General features: G+C 48.2%; 2 protein-coding genes across 2 annotated transcripts in view; both read left to right on the top strand.

Annotated features, from left to right (window-relative positions):
* The first annotated feature begins 10729 nt into the window (after positions 1–10729).
* On the top strand, positions 10730–12055 carry LOC125757889 (uncharacterized). The gene has a single exon (XM_049414202.1). It carries the CDS (start codon positions 10766–10768, stop codon positions 12053–12055), a length of 1290 nt encoding a protein of 429 aa, XP_049270159.1. The 5' UTR covers positions 10730–10765.
* A 175-nt stretch (positions 12056–12230) lies between these two features.
* Positions 12231–17160, top strand: part of LOC119386035 (uncharacterized) — a 46312-nt gene continuing 41382 nt past the window's right edge. Inside the window, exon 1 of the mRNA XM_049414203.1 lies at positions 12231–12335. Coding sequence (XP_049270160.1) covers positions 12231–12335 — 105 coding nt within the window. The remainder of the gene's footprint in view (positions 12336–17160) is intronic.

A 17160-nucleotide genomic window follows, 5' to 3' on the forward strand; every position in this document is an offset into this window, starting at 1 on the left:
GGCACCTAATAAAGAACAAATTCTTAATAGGCGGAAGCAACAGCACGAATCTGTGGCGACGTATCACACCTGCAGCGGGAGCGTAGTTGATGTGACATTATCCTTGTAATCTCAAAGTTGCGGATCCAAGCCGTGACGGCAACGCTTAGATAAGGCCGAATTGCGAACACCCTAACGCATTTTTATTCCCAAACCTCCGCGTGATGGAATTAATCTGGAGTCCCCCACTGTGGCATGACGTGTATTTCAGATTTTAGGCAAGGAAAGAAAAAGATGCAAAACTAACTTAATATCTATAACGCTGCATCACATTGAAAACTAGCAAAGGCCTCCTCTTCTGTCATTACTTGGTAATATCAAACGAGGTTTGCAAAGCGCCTATGGAAGCAAAACCCGCACGCGCATGAGTCGCGCCATTTGGCACGATGCATGGGCATAGGGGCGCCGAGTAGACACACGGCTTCTACCGAAAGTGCCGATGCGGTATCCACGTGGCAGCGCTGGCTCGGAATCAACTACCTCCGGCAGGCGGCGCCAAGGATCTCGGAAGCGCATCGCTTTCGCGCTCTGGACAGCAGTGTTGCTCATGTGCTAACTGCTAAAGAAACGTTTCCAAAGCGTGCTCGCTGTGAATAATGTTTGGAATGCTTATTCATACTTGATAAATGGTTCATTCGAATACATCAGCAATGAAATCATTGATATTGGCGAAAGCCTTACGCTTAAAGCGCTTATTTGTTTGTAACAAACGCACACATGGAAAATGAGCGGTATCGAGTGGTGGATATGCTGACATACAGTTTGTAAAGTTATGTTGTATTCCACCGATGAGGATAGGATTCCATTATGATGATGAGGATTCCACTATGAGGTAGAATATGTACGTACATTCTGACTGATCCTACGATCTGTCTGTTGAGGCAGCAGGGTCACAGCTCTTGCAGGTAAGTCTTTCGAATAGCCTCTGATGTCATGTAGAAGAAAGTGATAATCTGTCTCATGCAATTCATGTGGTAGTGTAAATATGACGTGGTACATTGACATTTATATATTACGTGGAAGAGGAAACCAGGCAGCGCGTGTGCTTTATCTCGAGGGATTGAGCTTGACGAAAGTAGCGAATGGTAGTTGTATTATGTCCGAGAATCTGGCGCTTCGTGGCCCGAAAACCCGGTGCGCCCCTGCTGTGAGAACCAGACTACGGCGCGCGGTGACACACACGTCACGCTCGGCCCGACATCCGGGTCAGCTCGTGGCGGGGAAAAAACGTCGCGCGGCTTATTTATAAACATGAGGGGAAGGGCGAACTGATGAGGACCGCTTCTCCGAGGTGTCGGCTCAGATCAGCTGCAACTGAGAAGCGACTCGGTTCCTGTTTTACGCCTTCGAAATAAAAAGATGGATGGGGGTGCATGTCGTTCTGAAGACGGGGCTCGGCCTAATACGGATGGCACGCCAGAAGGTCGGGTCACTAAGTGCACTACAGAAGGTATTAGTCGTGCAACCTTTCGCACGCCCTTTCGGTCGCCTGTACTGCAGCACGTGGGCTTAGAGCGTGGGCCGCGAGTCCGTCCCGCAACTGAAACTATTCAGTGACTACTGTTCTGGTTAGCGGTGGCACGGAGAGAAAAGATATGACAAGTCTCACTCGGACGGACTCAACCTAGCTTCCCATTGAGTGGGCTCCCTACAAACACCTGTACACTTTAAAGTCGACACGCGTATCAATTGCAGTTTGCGTGGTCGGCTGCTAAGCCGAAGTCCCGGGTTCGACAACGGCCGCGGCGGTCGAATTTCGATGAAGGCGAAACTGCTATAGAATCCCGAGTACTGTGAGATGTCAGTGAACGTTAAGGGGAACTCTGAACTGTTGTGGTGATTTTGCACAAACACAATGAGCCGGTAAAGCCAAGCATTGAGGATCCGTTTGTAGACCAATTAAGCTCTCGGCCGTCAAGTGTATAATTTGTTACAAGAGTTTAAACTATTGCGAATCGCTACAGATCGCAGCGGCTCAGCCGAACGAGTTTTCAATTTCCCGTTTCGATTCTACGTAGAATTATTCCATTATACGTAGCACCGGCGACCGATCTGATTGGATTTGTTCAGTGCTTACGTCACTAAACTTCTGGTGCACGCAGTCTGCCTGTGTTACAACGAGCTCCGTGTAAACGTCAGCTGCGCGACAATGTTCATCTCCAGGTTTCTTTATTCGACGCCATAAATTGCCCTAGCTGTGTCGCGTGAGAAAAAATAGAGATAGGTGGCTTGCAAAGCTGCGACATTGTACAGGCTGTGTCGCTGCAGCTCGTCCGGTGTAGTGAGCGTCGGTCTCTCGCTGTCCGATCAACATCAGGGTCCACGCGTCTGCGGCTGTAACTCACCCCAAAGACACAGCCACATGGCCTGAGCTATCGCCTTATAGGTAATCGTTCTCAGTACTTTTTGTATGTTCGCATACTTGGGCGTTTGCAGGTTGGACAGGTACACGAGAACAAAATGGGAACGGCTGCTAGTGTTGCAGCACCTGGCGAGGAAGATATCAAGCGCTCCTGTACTTCAGAGACCATAGCCCAATAAACAGCACGAGAAAAAGATGAAGACAGGGCAAGCGCTCGGAACCACTCGGCGATGCGCTTGTCGCCGTCGCGCGCGCGAGCGCGCTGCCGTCGCCAGCGATGGCTGCGCGCTGTTCGGCGTTTCAAGGAGGAAAAGCAGTGTCGAGTAGGGTGGTCACTTATTTCCCGTAGCTGGATCGATACTAGGTGCGTCGTTTAATTTATGGTGCTAATGCTTTGATGATGTTGTAGCCTAAACCAGATGGTCCAAATTTCCGGAGTCCTCTACTACGGCGTGCCTCATAATCATATCGTGGTTTCGGCAGGTAAAAACCCAGGAAATAATATTAATAGTTGCAGTTTGAGCGGTTTGAACACTTTCCGCGCTTGTTTAACACAGTGTCTGTAAAAGGCAGCCTTTCATGCTTAACTATTATGTACAAAATTTAGCTTACTCTTCCGAAACGACGTGGCGTTGGGAAAGAATTGGTGACCTTCAAGTATATAAACATATTGCGCACTCTTTCCCCTTTAGCGTTCGTCGTCTTCTGTGCGTGGATGTTGATTTAGTGCGCAATATGTTCATTCCTATGTTGACAAAGAGTTCTTTGGAAATTAAGGGAAAGCTGCAGCTTAGCTACTGTAACAAATCTCTGGTCTGCCTATCATCGGTATGCATACGCCAAATCGGCTCACGGAAATTTAATACGCGAGTCCTAAAACCGTGCTTCCAGGAGGCGGCCTTATGCACTTAGAGTACTTAGAATACAGTGCTGTTCGGTAAACAGAGGGGCCAGTCGTGCGCACAATTTGTGTGGCAACGCTACTTTAAAGATGCTTTAGGTTCACCTATATACGCGGGCGGGCCTATAGCTTCTGAATACAATCAGTACCCGTGTATCTTACAGTTATACGAATAATAAAACATTGCTATTAAGCATGCAATGACGAACAAGTGTACAGGAATGAAACACATGATAACGTGGCAAGGCTTCGTTTTTCACAGGTTGATCAAGGCGGCGATGAGATGTGAAAAGATAACTACAGTGAGAGGAGGAGGAGAAGGATGGAAAGGCGGAGAGGTCAGCCAGACGCATGTCCGGCTTGCTACTTCTACACTGGAGGAAAAAGAAAGAAAGAAAGAAAGAAGAAAGGAAGGAAAGAAAGAAAGAAAAGAAAGAAGAAAGAAGAAAGAAAGAAAGAAAGAAGAATGCGCTGTCAGGGTGGAATATTTGTGGCTCTCCATTGCATGCCTACAAGCGATCGGCTGGGCTAAGATAAGGAAAGAATGACGGCGTTCCTCTTGCTGCTTGGACCACTGCAACCAAAGCACAATGGAGCAGAGAAAAACTAAGTAATCTGATAGGGACAATCATGATACCTTCCATGTTCACAAATTAAACGAAATTCTTCCGAAACTGGCACAGATACAATCCGTCGATATGAAGCTAAAATAAAAAAAAGCACTGATTCGTTGGCATGCAACAGGAAGAATTAACAAAACAGAAACGTTTGATACGGGAACGCAAGGAGAAGATGAAACGGTATGCTTCTCCTGTCTTTTGGTATTTAAACCGCGCTGCGCAACACGGGGCCGCCAACATTAATTTCCGTGCGCTCACGTGTTCCTTTTCACAATGATGTCGACTGTGCTTGATATTTGCCGCTGATTTGGTTTGGGTACCAGAGGAGTAGTCAAAATTTTTCCGGGGGTGGCGGGGGAGGAGGTTTCACTAGACTTAATGCACGTTCGTATGCTCGTTTGTATGTGTGCGTGTTGTTATGACCGGCTGTCGGTGGCGAAGCACTGACCAAGAGAATCGGCGGACGAGGCGTTCTCACGCTGCTAGAACACCTGTATCCTTCCTGGAAACGAAATTCCTGGGACGGCGAGTGACCAACAATGGGCAGAATCTCGGCCTCAAAGTCTGGGACGGCGATGCCGGAGACAATGGACCACCTGGGCTTGGCTTGGTACGCTGCCGAAGCCACCTGACGGGTATGTTTGGACGGGAGTCTCCGCCACCCTTTCGCTGCGTCGGGAAAAGATCTGCATGGGCAAGCACGAGGAACCTGTTCTGCTTCTCCCCACCTGCGTGCCGACAACCGCCGGACTCTTGCCGCTTCAAGTGTGCCATGACCCCTCCGCGACAGTGAAATGGACTGTGCCATGGTGGGAGGTGTCGTGTGTGCGATTGGTGGTCATCAAGAGGGAGGAGCCAAACTGAGGGGTTAAAACGACGGTGCTGAGTGAGAAATGGGGCTCTGAGCCCTCGGTAACAGGCTCATCCAATTCGCTCGTCACTGAACTCTTTCCTTGTAACGATGTAATTGAGTGTTCAAAAAGTGCCAGTAAACTTGTTATTGTTTTCCCAACTTGCTAGTATCAGTTCCTCAACCCGGAGACTCGACTACGCTACCAAACGGAGTCCGGGTACGACGCTGCCCTCTCGTAGCAACAGCATGGTTGTCGAGAAGGGACGGATCCAAATACACCGGCACGACAACTGGAGTCAGCGGTGGGATTGATCCAAAAACCCGGTCGCAACAACTGGTGATCAGCGCTGGGATCTGAAGCTACAAGCGACAACAACAGTCGGCCTAAGGGAATGCAGCTGTCTCGAGACATCGATCACGTGTGGGTGAGTGCTTGGCTTTTCCTTTAATGTGGACCAGCTTCTAAACGAGGGTTTTAGAACTGGTAGATAACTTTGCCGAGAGACTCAAGGTTCCGTACTCTCGGATAGTTGTTTTGGAAGTAGCGGGCACTCGGGACGATCATGGATTTACAGAAGCTGCAGGAGCCGGACTTGTTGCTGTTGTGTAAGGAATTGGGGATCGATACAAAGGGTTTGGCAGGAAAATCCTTAATAATACAGGCAATCATTGATTTGGGGGTCGATGATGAGGAGCTCTGTGAAGAATGGGAATACGCCAACCAAAATAAGGAAGAGCGGCTCAGACACTGGGAAAGAGAGGAACGCCGCGCAGAACGTGAGCGTGAAAGAGAGGAAAGGTGGCGTGAGCGCGAGATTGAGCTTCGCAAACTGGAAGTCAAGGTAGAACTCCTGGAGTTGAGTAAGAGGTCGGGCAGTTGTCCCCAGCGAGTGGTACCTCTTCTCAACAGGAAGGCAGAGTTCAAGATGTCAAGGTATATGCAGCCATATGTGGTATCAGGGGATATCGGCCTATATCTTGCAGAATTTGAGCAAATGTGTGAAGAGCTGTCTTTTGAGCGAGACACTTGGTCTCAGGGGTTAATGTCAGTTCTGCCCAGTGAGGCAGTTGAGGTTGTTGTGCGACTCAGTGAGAAGGACGCGGACAATTACGATATAATTAAGGCATCTTTGTTCCGGAGATTCGGAACTTCAGCTAGGAGAGAGGAAAGCAATAATGGTATGCAAAGGGATCCTTCTCCTGAGAACAACGAGCGACAGGTCGCCGTTTGCGAGATCGCGCCAGAGAAAGGCCCGCTGTTTCAAGAGAGGATGAAAGCGGAGCAGGTTGAGAATGAGGCCTTGGCCGGAGGGACAATTCCGGAGGACGTTCCATTCGTGGACGAGGTTGGTACCAGCCGCCCCAATGGGCTCGAGGAGGAACTGGAAACCTTCCTCGTGCCTCGAAGGGACGTTCCGGAATCGTCAAACGTAAACACGGTTAGCGTGCTGGCTAACCATAGCAAGGACGCGACGCTTCAAGGGTTAGGCAATACCGTCGGTGAGGGCCCAGATTTAGATTTTATCAGCGCTGACGCAGATAATTTGGCCCGACAGTCCGACGCGGCGGAGAATTCAAGAGGTGTGAGCGAGATAGAAGGTGTAGCGGAAACACCAACGAGCTGCATGGCTCCGCAGGTCGCAACCCGAAGTGAGGATGAAGGCGTCGAGGTCAAGGATGTTTGCCGAAAACGCAGAAAAAGAAAGCGGCGGAAGCATTCGGCACAGAGTAAGCTTAAGAAAGGTCCCAACCCGGCGCGAAGAAGACAAAAGGGTAGGCCACAGGACAGTTTGCGGAAACGTAAATTGAGGAGTTCATTCAGCCGCAAGCAGCGAGAGGGGCGCAGAGGGAGAAAGCAAGGTGCGCTCCCACGACGGAAGGCGAGGTTGAGATTGTCAGTTTCGGGAAAGCACCTGGGTCAAAGTCGAAAGACCAGTGTACGGCGGGTAACAAAGCACCGCGCGGAGGCGAGCACAAAGGGAGAATGGACAGGGTTCCCCCCCCCCGTTTCTGGCATTCCATTCGCCTTCCAGAAGGGAGCCGGCCGAAGTGCCGAATGAAGCGTGACTGTAGAATGCCGCTGTTGGCTCGTGCATGTTGTAGCCTCTGGCGAGCTAGAAAGTCGGCTGGACCGCGGCCCCATCGGGTACGATTCAAGCGAATCTAATTGAGAAAAGGGGAACGGTCAGTTCGAGTAATTTTGCAGGTGCGTGCAAACTAGGGTTACTTATTGTTTTGTTAGGAATGTAGAATTCAGCCAGTTTATTTTTGTGTGTTATGAGATGCGGTGTAAAGGTTTAAGAAGAAAAACCGCGCAGTGGTAAAGGGCTGAAGAGAGCATCGAAGTTTTCTTTTAATCATTAGGATGAAGGTGTTTTTAGTGCGAAAACTAATTTTTGTAGTTTTGAAAGGTTATGTGCGATATCGTATGCGTTCACTCACATGTCGATTTGGGGTGAATAAGCATTTGAGGAGAGATATCTGCATCAGTTTCCGAAATGAGTTTGGCACTGAGCGGTGCAGTTTTCGTTACGCGCTATCGGAATTGACAGGCATTTGGTGCAAGGTTTTAGCATAAAACCAATGCAAATGTTTGAGGTGCTTTTGAAGTGTATTGCACCTGGGGTTATTTTTTTTGTTGTTGTTGTACAATGTGCGTTGTAATGTAACGTAAGGATCAGGTTTTAGAAGAACTTAGAGGGATTAGGTGAAGGGTTAGTTGTACTTTGTCTTTTGCAACGCTATAGGATTGAGAGTAATTGAGGCGCTCAGGAGAGCACAGTGGTTTTTATCAGAGGCGTTGGCATGGGCAAGTAGCTTTAACAGAATGAACCTGTTAGAAGACAGTGTTTATCCCGTTATGTTTTGTTCTTTTTCTTGTGAAGGAATAAGTTATCAGGTGATCACTGGAGCGGATCATTAAGCTTTTCCTGACGTTGAGATGTTAGCGATCGTTCAGGGGAATGAGACGCGGTCGAACCTTTCGTTGGGGTTCTGACTGTAAAGGATGAGAAGGTCGGTTTTAAAGAGCAATCGTAGACTATTTAGGTCACGGCGTAGGCCTAGGTTTTAGGAAACCTAATGAGCTTAAGAGCTCAGGAGTAGCAGACTATCCACGGCCCAAAACAAAGAAGGACGAAGGGGCGTTTTGGGGCTCGCTGGAATGCAGTCTTTGCATCGGGAGTTTATTCATCGTTGGCCACCCCTTGACCGATGTTCTTCGCGGGATAGAACAGGCGAAGGTAGTCTAAGATGAAAAGAAGGAAGCTGCCTTCTTAAGCGTGAAGGCGGTACTGATTAACCGTCCGGTTTTGCGAGCTCAGGATTTCGACCCAGAGTTATGTGAACGATCGAGGCCTAGGTGCCGTTCAATCTTAGAGGGATGACGAAGGTAATGAACATCCCGTGCTCTACTTGAGCCGAAAATTGAGTTCTCGAGAGATGGCGTACTGCGCTTCAGAAAGGGAGTGCGCTTGCATTGTGTGGGCCATTCATTAGATGCAGTGTTATCTCAGAGGCGTCAAATTCAGCGTAGATACGGATCGTTATCCCCTTGCCGGGCTGCAAACTGCGACATCAAAGAACAGTCGCCTTCTGAGGTGGAGCTTGATTTTTAGGTAATATCTTTTCGACATTAAGGATAAGAAGGGCAAAATTTGAGTGGAAACGCTGACGCGCTTAGCCGCTCTTTCTAAGCGAGTCTGGGGTGCTCTTCCCAATGTCTTGAAATTGATATATGAGTTTTTTTTTTGTGCAACTATTTGATTGTTTGAGTAATTTAGCACGTTTGGCTTCTCAGCATAAGTGAGTCCTGAGAGTTTTGAGTGTCAGCTTTTCGTATAAAGCTAATAATGAAAATTTGTTTACCAACCCTCTTTTGGCCTGGTTTGCTCGGAGGCGGCCGAGTGCTTGCTCTGCATGTGGTTGAGTTTCAGAGAGGCCGCTGAATTTGGGTTGCAACTGACCAGACAATGCTTCAAGCGAAGACGAGCTTTGGACATTCAACGGTGGCGAATTTAGTCGACCCTTCGAGCAGCAGCGATGGCTGCTACCCTCCGTTTCTCCACTGGCGAGGGAGGAGGCTGTTATGACCGGCTGTCGGTGGCGAAGCACTGACCAAGAGAATCGGCGGACGAGGCGTTCTCACGCTGCTAGAACACCTGTATCCTTCCTGGAAACGAAATTCCTGGGACGGCGAGTGGCCAACAATGGGCAGAATCTCGGCCTCAAAGTCTGGGACGGCGATGCCGGAGACAATGGACCACCTGGGCTTGGCTTGGTACGCTGCCGAAGCCACCTGACGGGTATGTTTGGACGGGAGTCTCCGCCACCCTTTCGCTGCGTCGGGAAAAGATCTGCATGGGCAAGCACGAGGAACCTGTTCTGCTTCTCCCCACCTGCGTGCCGACAACCGCCGGACTCGTGCCGCTTCAAGTGTGCCATGACCCCTCCGCGACAGTGAAATGGACTGTGCCATGGTGGGAGGTGTCGTGTGTGTGATTGGTGGTCATCAAGAGGGAGGAGCCAAACTGAGGGGTTAAAACGACGGTGCTGAGTGAGAAATGGGGCTCTGAGCTCTCGGTAACAGGCTCATCCAATTCGCTCGTCACTGAACTCTTTCCTTGTAACGATGTAATTGAGTGTTCAAAAAGTGCCAGTAAACTTGTTATTTTCCCAACTTGCTAGTATCAGTTCCTCAACCCGGAGACTCGACTACGCTACCAAACGGAGTCCGGGTACGACGCTGCCCTCTCGTAGCAGCAGCATGGTTGTCGAGAAGGGACGGATCCAAATACACCGGCACGACAACTGGACCCTATTGAAAATCGTGGGTTGGTGGATGCTGGAAATCTTGGTGGACATGGTGGAAGCAATAGTGGACAAGGTGGAAAGAATAGTGGATGTGGTGGAAGCTGTGGTGGTCATGATGGCTGATGATGGCGAGAGTGGAAAAAATGGTGGCAGATGGTGGTGGTGGTGGCGAGCTTCTTTTGGTGTTAAGCGGAAAATGCTGGCTGATGGTGGCGAGCAAAACATGTTTTGGTGGATGACTTGGTGAACAAGCTGGATGATGGTGGCAGGATGGAAGCATGGTGGATGACGTTGGCATGGTGGAAGTGAACGTGACATTATAATATGTGAAGTCGCTGTCAGTTCTAACGTTTTCCTCTTGAATGTGCAGAAATATATGCAGTTCAAAGAAGCCAACACCGATCATTAGGCTTTCCAGCACTATTTTTTTGTTCATGCGGCGCCAATAACCGCCACAAGGTTTCTGGAGCACAGCAGCCGTGAATGTTTACATTTTACGCACGTACTTATCAGGTTTACATCCGCGATCTGCTGCTGCATTTTGATGTTTACAAGTCTAGAAGTGTCGGTGTCAACAGCCGCGCATTTGCCGAGAAGTAAATCAGTCCTTCCAGCGGGGAGACCAGAAAACAGCTTCCGCTTGATACCGCCAAACTTGAAACGCAACTCTGGCAATTCTTGCACACTCACTTACCTCAGCGGCACTTTAAGGTAATAGTGAAAATGCATGCAAAGCTAAAATACACAAACTTTTACCTTCGGCCTGCGTCCAGATAAGCCCCACCAAGTATGACTACCACCATCATATTCTACCACCATGATTGCCACCAAAGGTTAGGCATAGCGTAGCGACCGAGTACGTCTACGTGTTATCGGCGCTTCTGGTTTCAGTATACACGATTCCGGTGAGTACGAATGACTTTACAGCACACCTGTGGCACCGGCTAACCTAAATGAAGCATTTTTTTCTTGTGTACGGTGTCCGCACAATTGCGTTTAATAACTACGCAAATTTTAGTAGGATGTGAAGAGCGCGTCTGTCTCCAGTATGAGACATACAAAGCTGAAGTCAAACGGTGTATTAGTATGTTCACTAGTCATTTTGCAAGCCGTTAAGCAACTGTGAGCATGGCGTAGTGGTCATTCTGCTTCTGGACGCCGATCGGTGCGGACGCAGGATGGATAGCTCGCCCCGAGCAGCGACAGCGGTCGACGCCGGCCGCGGTACAGCGTCTCCTCTCGTTCCAAAAGAATACAGGATTATTCTGCCTTCGTTGCCATCAGGAGAAGCGATGAAACGAGCAGTTGCACTACACTGCGACGTCAGTGGTCGACCATATCGCATCGACGACTTCAGGAAACCCCTCAAAGACTTGGCTGTGATACAGCAAGTGAGTGGCATTGGGGCATATCAGATGTCGCACGTGTGGTTATTGAACATGAAGACTGACGAAGCGAAGAAAAAGCTAACAGAAGCAGGCGTCCTGAAAGTTAAAAACCGGGTGTGCCTTGTCATCGACCCGACACGTCAAGAAGTTAAGATGAAGCTGCACTGGCTGGCGTTTGATGTTACAAGGGAAGCTATCCGACGTGCCTTCTATGAGTACGGCGACGTCAAGGAGGTGAGCGATGATCGGTGGAGGGTTGAGGATTTTGAAGGAGTAGAATCAACAACCCGTATGATACGCTTGCAGCTACGAGAAGGTGTTTCTGTGGATCAACTGCCGCATCAAATGCGTATTGGAAGCATTATGGCACTTGTCGTAGTGCCAGGGAGAGCGCCTTTGTGCTTGCGGTGCCGAAGTACGGGGCACATGCGACGCGATTGCAAAGTTCCAAGGTGCAGCGACTGTCACTCTTTCGGACATGAGCGAGATGAGTGCACCCGCTCGTACGCTCGAGCTGCCGGGCGACAATCTGAGACTCAACAGAGTGAACTCATCATGGATGAAGAAGAATCGGAACAAGCGTCGGTGCCTGCAACACCACAGAAGCTAACGTCATCGGATGATGCGGCGGTGTTGAACAACAGTAAGGAGCTTTCTATAACCTCCGACATGAACGCCGAGCAAAGGAAAGAAACTGCAGTAGCCACGGAGGGTACAACAGTGAACGGACAGACGCGCCCCGCGCCTGCAGCAGACGCCGCGCCGCTGCAAGCAAACCGCCTGGAAATCTCGGCGTCGCCGCTCAAGCCTACTGTGACACCATTGAAATCGGCTTCACATCATCCTTTACGGATAGAAACAGAAGAAACGCAAAGTTTGCTTGGTGATCTGAATACTTCGAGTATGGATTTAGAGGTAGCGTCTTCAAAACGCCGGCACGATTCAGATGATGGTGCTCAAGAGGATGAAGCACAAGTGAAGTCTGAAGTGCAGTGGAAGGTGGTCAGTGGAGGAAAGAAACGAAACGCTGCCCGACAACGGTCGTCGTCGCTCAAACGCGACGACGGCCGCGCAAACTAGAGGTCAACACCATGGATCCACCCTGGACGACGAGAGCCCAACAAGTGAAAGTGCAGGGCTCTCGGCGTGGACCCGCTCACCGATCTCGTCGCTGAGCGGGTCCGTGAAAACAGCGACGCTCAACGTACGAGGGCTGGCTTCTAGAAAGAAGCAGACCCAACTCTATAGGCTTGTCATGGACCATGACCTGGACATTATCGCAGTCCAAGAGACGAAAGTGGAGAGCGAGGACGGCACCGAGAGTCTGTTGCAGCGTTTCACCGGACGCTACAGCGCCAGCGTCAGTCGTGCAGTTGGTAGGTCGGCAGGGTGTGTGATCTTTGTGCGGAACAGTTTAAGTGCCACTGTCGAAAATGTCACTTCTGATTCATCTGGAAGGTTTGTTGTTTGTGATTTAACTTTCTTTTCATTTAATTGGCGAGTTATTTCTTTATATGCACCTGTTACAGCTGATGAACGCAGCGCAATGTTTGACCAAATTCGTGCTTATTGTGATTGTGATCGCTTAGTTATCCTAATGGGAGATTTTAACTGTGTCTGCCGTGCCAGAGATAAAACAAGTACAACCGCTTTTAACGACTCAAGCACAGAAGCTTTAAAAAACTTAATCACAGACTATAGTCTCGACGATGTGGCAGAGTGTATTGGTAAAGGACCGACACTGTATACACATTTTCAAGGCTCCAGTCATGCGCGCTTAGACAGGGCCTATGTGTCACTGGAATTAGTTCCGATTGTCAGTGAGTACAACGTCCACCCCATTTCATTTACTGATCACTGCTTAGTATCATTTGTAATAGGCAAAAGAAATAGAAGTAGAAAAGTATTTAACTGGGACATGTGGAAACTTAATTCTAATCTCTTAGAGGATGAGATATTTATGGACAATGTTCGAGAGGCTTTGTTAAACATAGACAGCGGAGATCAGAAATACGGAGTGAAATGGGAACAATTTAAACAAGATATTAAGCTGAAAGCGCTGGAACGCTCAAGTGCAATAAAGCACGCGAAGTGTAAAGACGAAAGTACCCTACGCTCACACTTGAGAGAACTTCTGGCAGAGGAAAGTAAAGCACCAGGGGTATTCATGAACGATATAAGATCAGTAAAGTCGAAATTGGAGCAAATAGAAGAGGAAAAATACCGTGGTGCGCAGATAAGGGCACGGGCGGAGAAGATGACCGCAGGTGAAAAGCCGACCAAAAGAATGTTGGGTCTTGAAAAACGAAATGCTCAGCGGAATGCTATACAGCACATTCAATACAGAGGTAATATTACAAGTGAACAGAAATCTATAGAGGATGCTTTCCATGAGTACTACAGCCAGCTATTCGATAAGAGTGAAGTAAATGTAGACGGTTTTAAAAAAGAATTTCTAAAGTTAATGCCGAAGGTCGAAGACTGCAAGAAAGATAACTTAGAACTCCCTTTTTCTGAAGCAGAAGTGGCAAAAGCAATCACCGACCTTCATTTGGGAAAGTCTCCAGGTCCTGACGGATTAACGGCTGCCTTTTATAAACAGTTGAAACACGAAATAGCCCCATGTCTAGCAGCGGTATTTAACGAAGCATTAGATATAAAAGTACTGCCGCCGTCATTTCTGTTATCTCATACTATATTAATTCCGAAAACTGAAGACGCAGTTAAATTACGTGACGTAAAGTCGTACAGGCCAATTAGTCTATCGAATATTGACTACAAGATTTTGATGAAAGTCCTAGCAAGGAGACTTCAGACAGTTGTTCATGATATTGTAGGCGACCACCAGACATGCGGAATTAAAGGGCGTACTATATTTACAAACATTCATAAGGCACGAAGTGTATTGGAATGCTGTGATGCCACAAATGACCACATTGCAATGATCCAGATTGATTTAGAAAAAGCGTTTGACCGAGTACCCCATGACATTCTACTTCTCTTGTTAGACTATGTTAATGTTGGTAGCGTGATTCGCGATGGGGTCCGAATGGCATATACTGGATGTAAAACGCGGCTCATCATCAACAAAGTTATCGGGAAACGAATCAATGTTGAACGTTCTGTGCGGCAAGGCTGTCCTTTGTCTTCTCTTCTTTTTTCAATTTATATAGAGTCATTTTGCCGGAAGGTCATGGAAAGTAGTACCATAAAAGGGTACAAACTACAAGAAGCTGAAGTACGGTTACTGGCTTACGCCGATGATATAGCTGTGTTTTGTAAAGATTACGAAAGCGTCGCTGAAACCGCTAAAATTGTAAACCTTTATTGCAATACGAGTGGAAGTCTGGTCAACTGGAGCAAATGCGTGGGTTACTGGCACGGTGAATGGCCTGTGACTCTTGACTTCTTTGCCGGTATTTCATGGACTACTACCCCTGTGCGGTACTTAGGTGTTCCACTGGAGTATTATTGTGACAGTGAACCGTACTGGCGGCGTCAAGCCGCTGAACTGCGAGAAAAAACTCAGCAATTCAAGGGTTTTCATCTATCAATTTTCGCCAGAGCAACCTTTTGTAACGTATTTTTGGTTAGTAAGCTCTGGTACGTGCTTCAAGTACTGCATTGTTCGCGTGTGAATGTACAAAAGCTTCACCGAATATTTGCTGTTTTCTTATGGGATTCTTCTTGGGAGCGAACAAGTAGAACTAACCTTTTCAGACGGGTTCGCTCTGGTGGCCTTAGTCTGTGTCATTTGTATCTGCGTCAGTTAGTTACCCGGTTCATGTTCTTCCGAAATAATCGAGACCCGTTCATACGTACTGTTATACAGCTTAGGCTCGGGAGGGTGTTGCCGGAACTCGTGGTGGCTTCTGGCAACATGAAAACAAATGTTAGAGGTTACTTGAAAGAAGTAGCTAATTCGTGTCTCTTTTTAAAAACACGTTTTTCTTTGGAATATCTCTGTTCTGTTTCCCGTAAAAAGTTATACAAAGATCTAGTAGATACAGTTCTTCCTGTTCCTCTTTATAGGGCAATGTACCGTGTAGGCCCAGGTCAGAATGTCTTAAGCCGAGTAAAAAAAATGGAGGTAACACCTGGAGTAAAATCCTTTTTCTTCAAATTACACAGTGCAACATTGCCTGTCAAAACATGGATGCAAGAAAAGGGCTTATTCGTTCCTTGGGGAGACCTTTGTTTACTCTGCAGGAAGCCGGAGACAATCGAACATGTTTTTCTTGACTGCTGGGATGCGGTCTTTTTTTGGGACGCTCTTCAACGCACTTTAAAAAAGGATTTGCCCCTCGATGCCTACGGCATCAGATTTCTCCCGTTTGAAAATGAGGAAGGGGTACCATTCGATCTAGTCCTGTTACTGGGCCTACACAGTATATGGCAGTCAAGAATGGCGGTGCGCCATGCTGATATTAGCGAGTTTTAGTATAGCGGATAACAGCAAACGCAAGGCTTTAGCGTTAGCGTTAGCGTTGCGTGCTCCTAACTGCGCATGAGCAGAACGTAAACGTAGCCCGAGCTCTTACGTACGAACGCTATTTCTGGAATGTAGCGTTCAACGCTAACGCACGCAAGAGATCCCGTACGTAGGGCAAGATGGCGGTGCCTGTTGAAGCGATAGCCGTCCACTTCGAATATTTGTAGCCGTCGTCCTGCATTACTAAACTTATTCATTCCCTAATAATGTCGCATTTGATTTAGATTTGAGTAATGAGGCTTCGCCAACCATGTACCGCCGATAAAATAGCTCCGTTTTGGAGATAGAAAGTGGATTTGCGCTGCAGAAGGCTTAGCAAGATTTGTTTGCAAGGTTCGCTCATGTTTTCTGTAGCAGCGCAGAGATGGCGACGCTGTCTTTAGTCGCCTCTTTCCAAGATACGGCCACAAGTCAAGCAGATGCGTCGTTTCCCTTCATGCCTTTCTCGGCAGTGCATGAATGTGACGCGTGACGCGTCCCAGCTTAAAAAGGCCAGGTAATAGGGGTCTTGAAGGATTCTCGAACGCGGCATGTCGACAGAAACAAATGCGTCAGAACTGAACACTTCTGCAAACGCGACATGGAGACGCAACAGTGGTGACTTTGGATCAGCTCGACTTGGTGGCGCTTTTGTGGATTCTACTGTGCATTTAGTGTTTTTATGTCTAGATGGCGCCGTATGTGCTTGCGTTAGCGTAAGCGGGAATGCCTTCCGCTGTACTAAAAGACCACCAGTTGACACGTACCGCGTTCAGTTTTAGCGTTAGCGTTGAGACGCACGCTAACGCTAACGTAAGCGTTTCCCGCTATACTAAAACTCGCTATTAGCGAGTTTTAGTATAGCGGATAACAGCAAACGCAAGGATTTAGCGTTAGCGTTAGCGTTGCGTGCTCCTAACTGCGCATGAGCAGAACGTAAACGTAGCCCGAGCTCTTACGTACGAACGCTATTTCTGGAATATAGCGTTCAACGCTAACGCACGCAACAGATCCCGTACGTAGGGCAAGATGGCGGTGCCTGTTGAAGCGAGAGCCGTCCACTTCGAATCTTTGTAGCCGTCGTCCTGCGTTATTAAACTTATTCATTCCCTAATAATGTTCGTATTTGATTTAGATTTGAGTAATGAGGCTTCGCCAACCGTGTACCGCCGATAAAATTGCTCCGTTTTTGAGATATAAAGTCGATTTTCGCTGCAGAAGGCTTAGCAAGATTTGCTTGCAAGGTTCGCTCATGTTTTATGTAGCAGTGCAGAGATGGCGACGCTGTCTTTAGTCACCTCTTTCCAAGATACGGCCACAAGTCAAGCAGATATATGTCAGGCTTCGTTTCCCTTCATGCCTTTCGCGGCAGTGTATGAATGTGACGCGTGATGCGTCCCAGCTTAAAAAGGCCAGGTAATAGGGGTCTTGAAGAATTCTCGAACGCGGCATGTCGACAGAAACCAATGTGTCAGAACTCAACACTTCTGCAAACGCGACATGGAGACGCAACAGTGGTGACTTCAGCTCGACTTGGTGGCGCTTTTGTGGATTCTACGGTGCATTTGGTGTTTTTATGTCTAGATGGCGCCGTATGTGCTTGCGTTAGCGTTAGCGGGAATGCCTTCCGCTGTACTAAAAGACCACCAGTTGACACGCAGCGCGTTCCGTTTTAGCGTTAGCGTTGAGACGCACGCTAACGCTAACGTAAGCG

The sequence above is a fragment of the Rhipicephalus sanguineus genome, chromosome 3 (genome assembly GCF_013339695.2).
Source record: "Rhipicephalus sanguineus isolate Rsan-2018 chromosome 3, BIME_Rsan_1.4, whole genome shotgun sequence".
Taxonomy (NCBI): Eukaryota; Metazoa; Arthropoda; class Arachnida; order Ixodida; family Ixodidae; genus Rhipicephalus; species Rhipicephalus sanguineus.

Coding starts and splice junctions, on each gene's coding strand:
- LOC125757889 (XM_049414202.1), top strand. CDS start 10,766: ATGGATAGCTCGCCCCGAGCAGCGACAGCGGTCGACGCCGGCCGCGGT.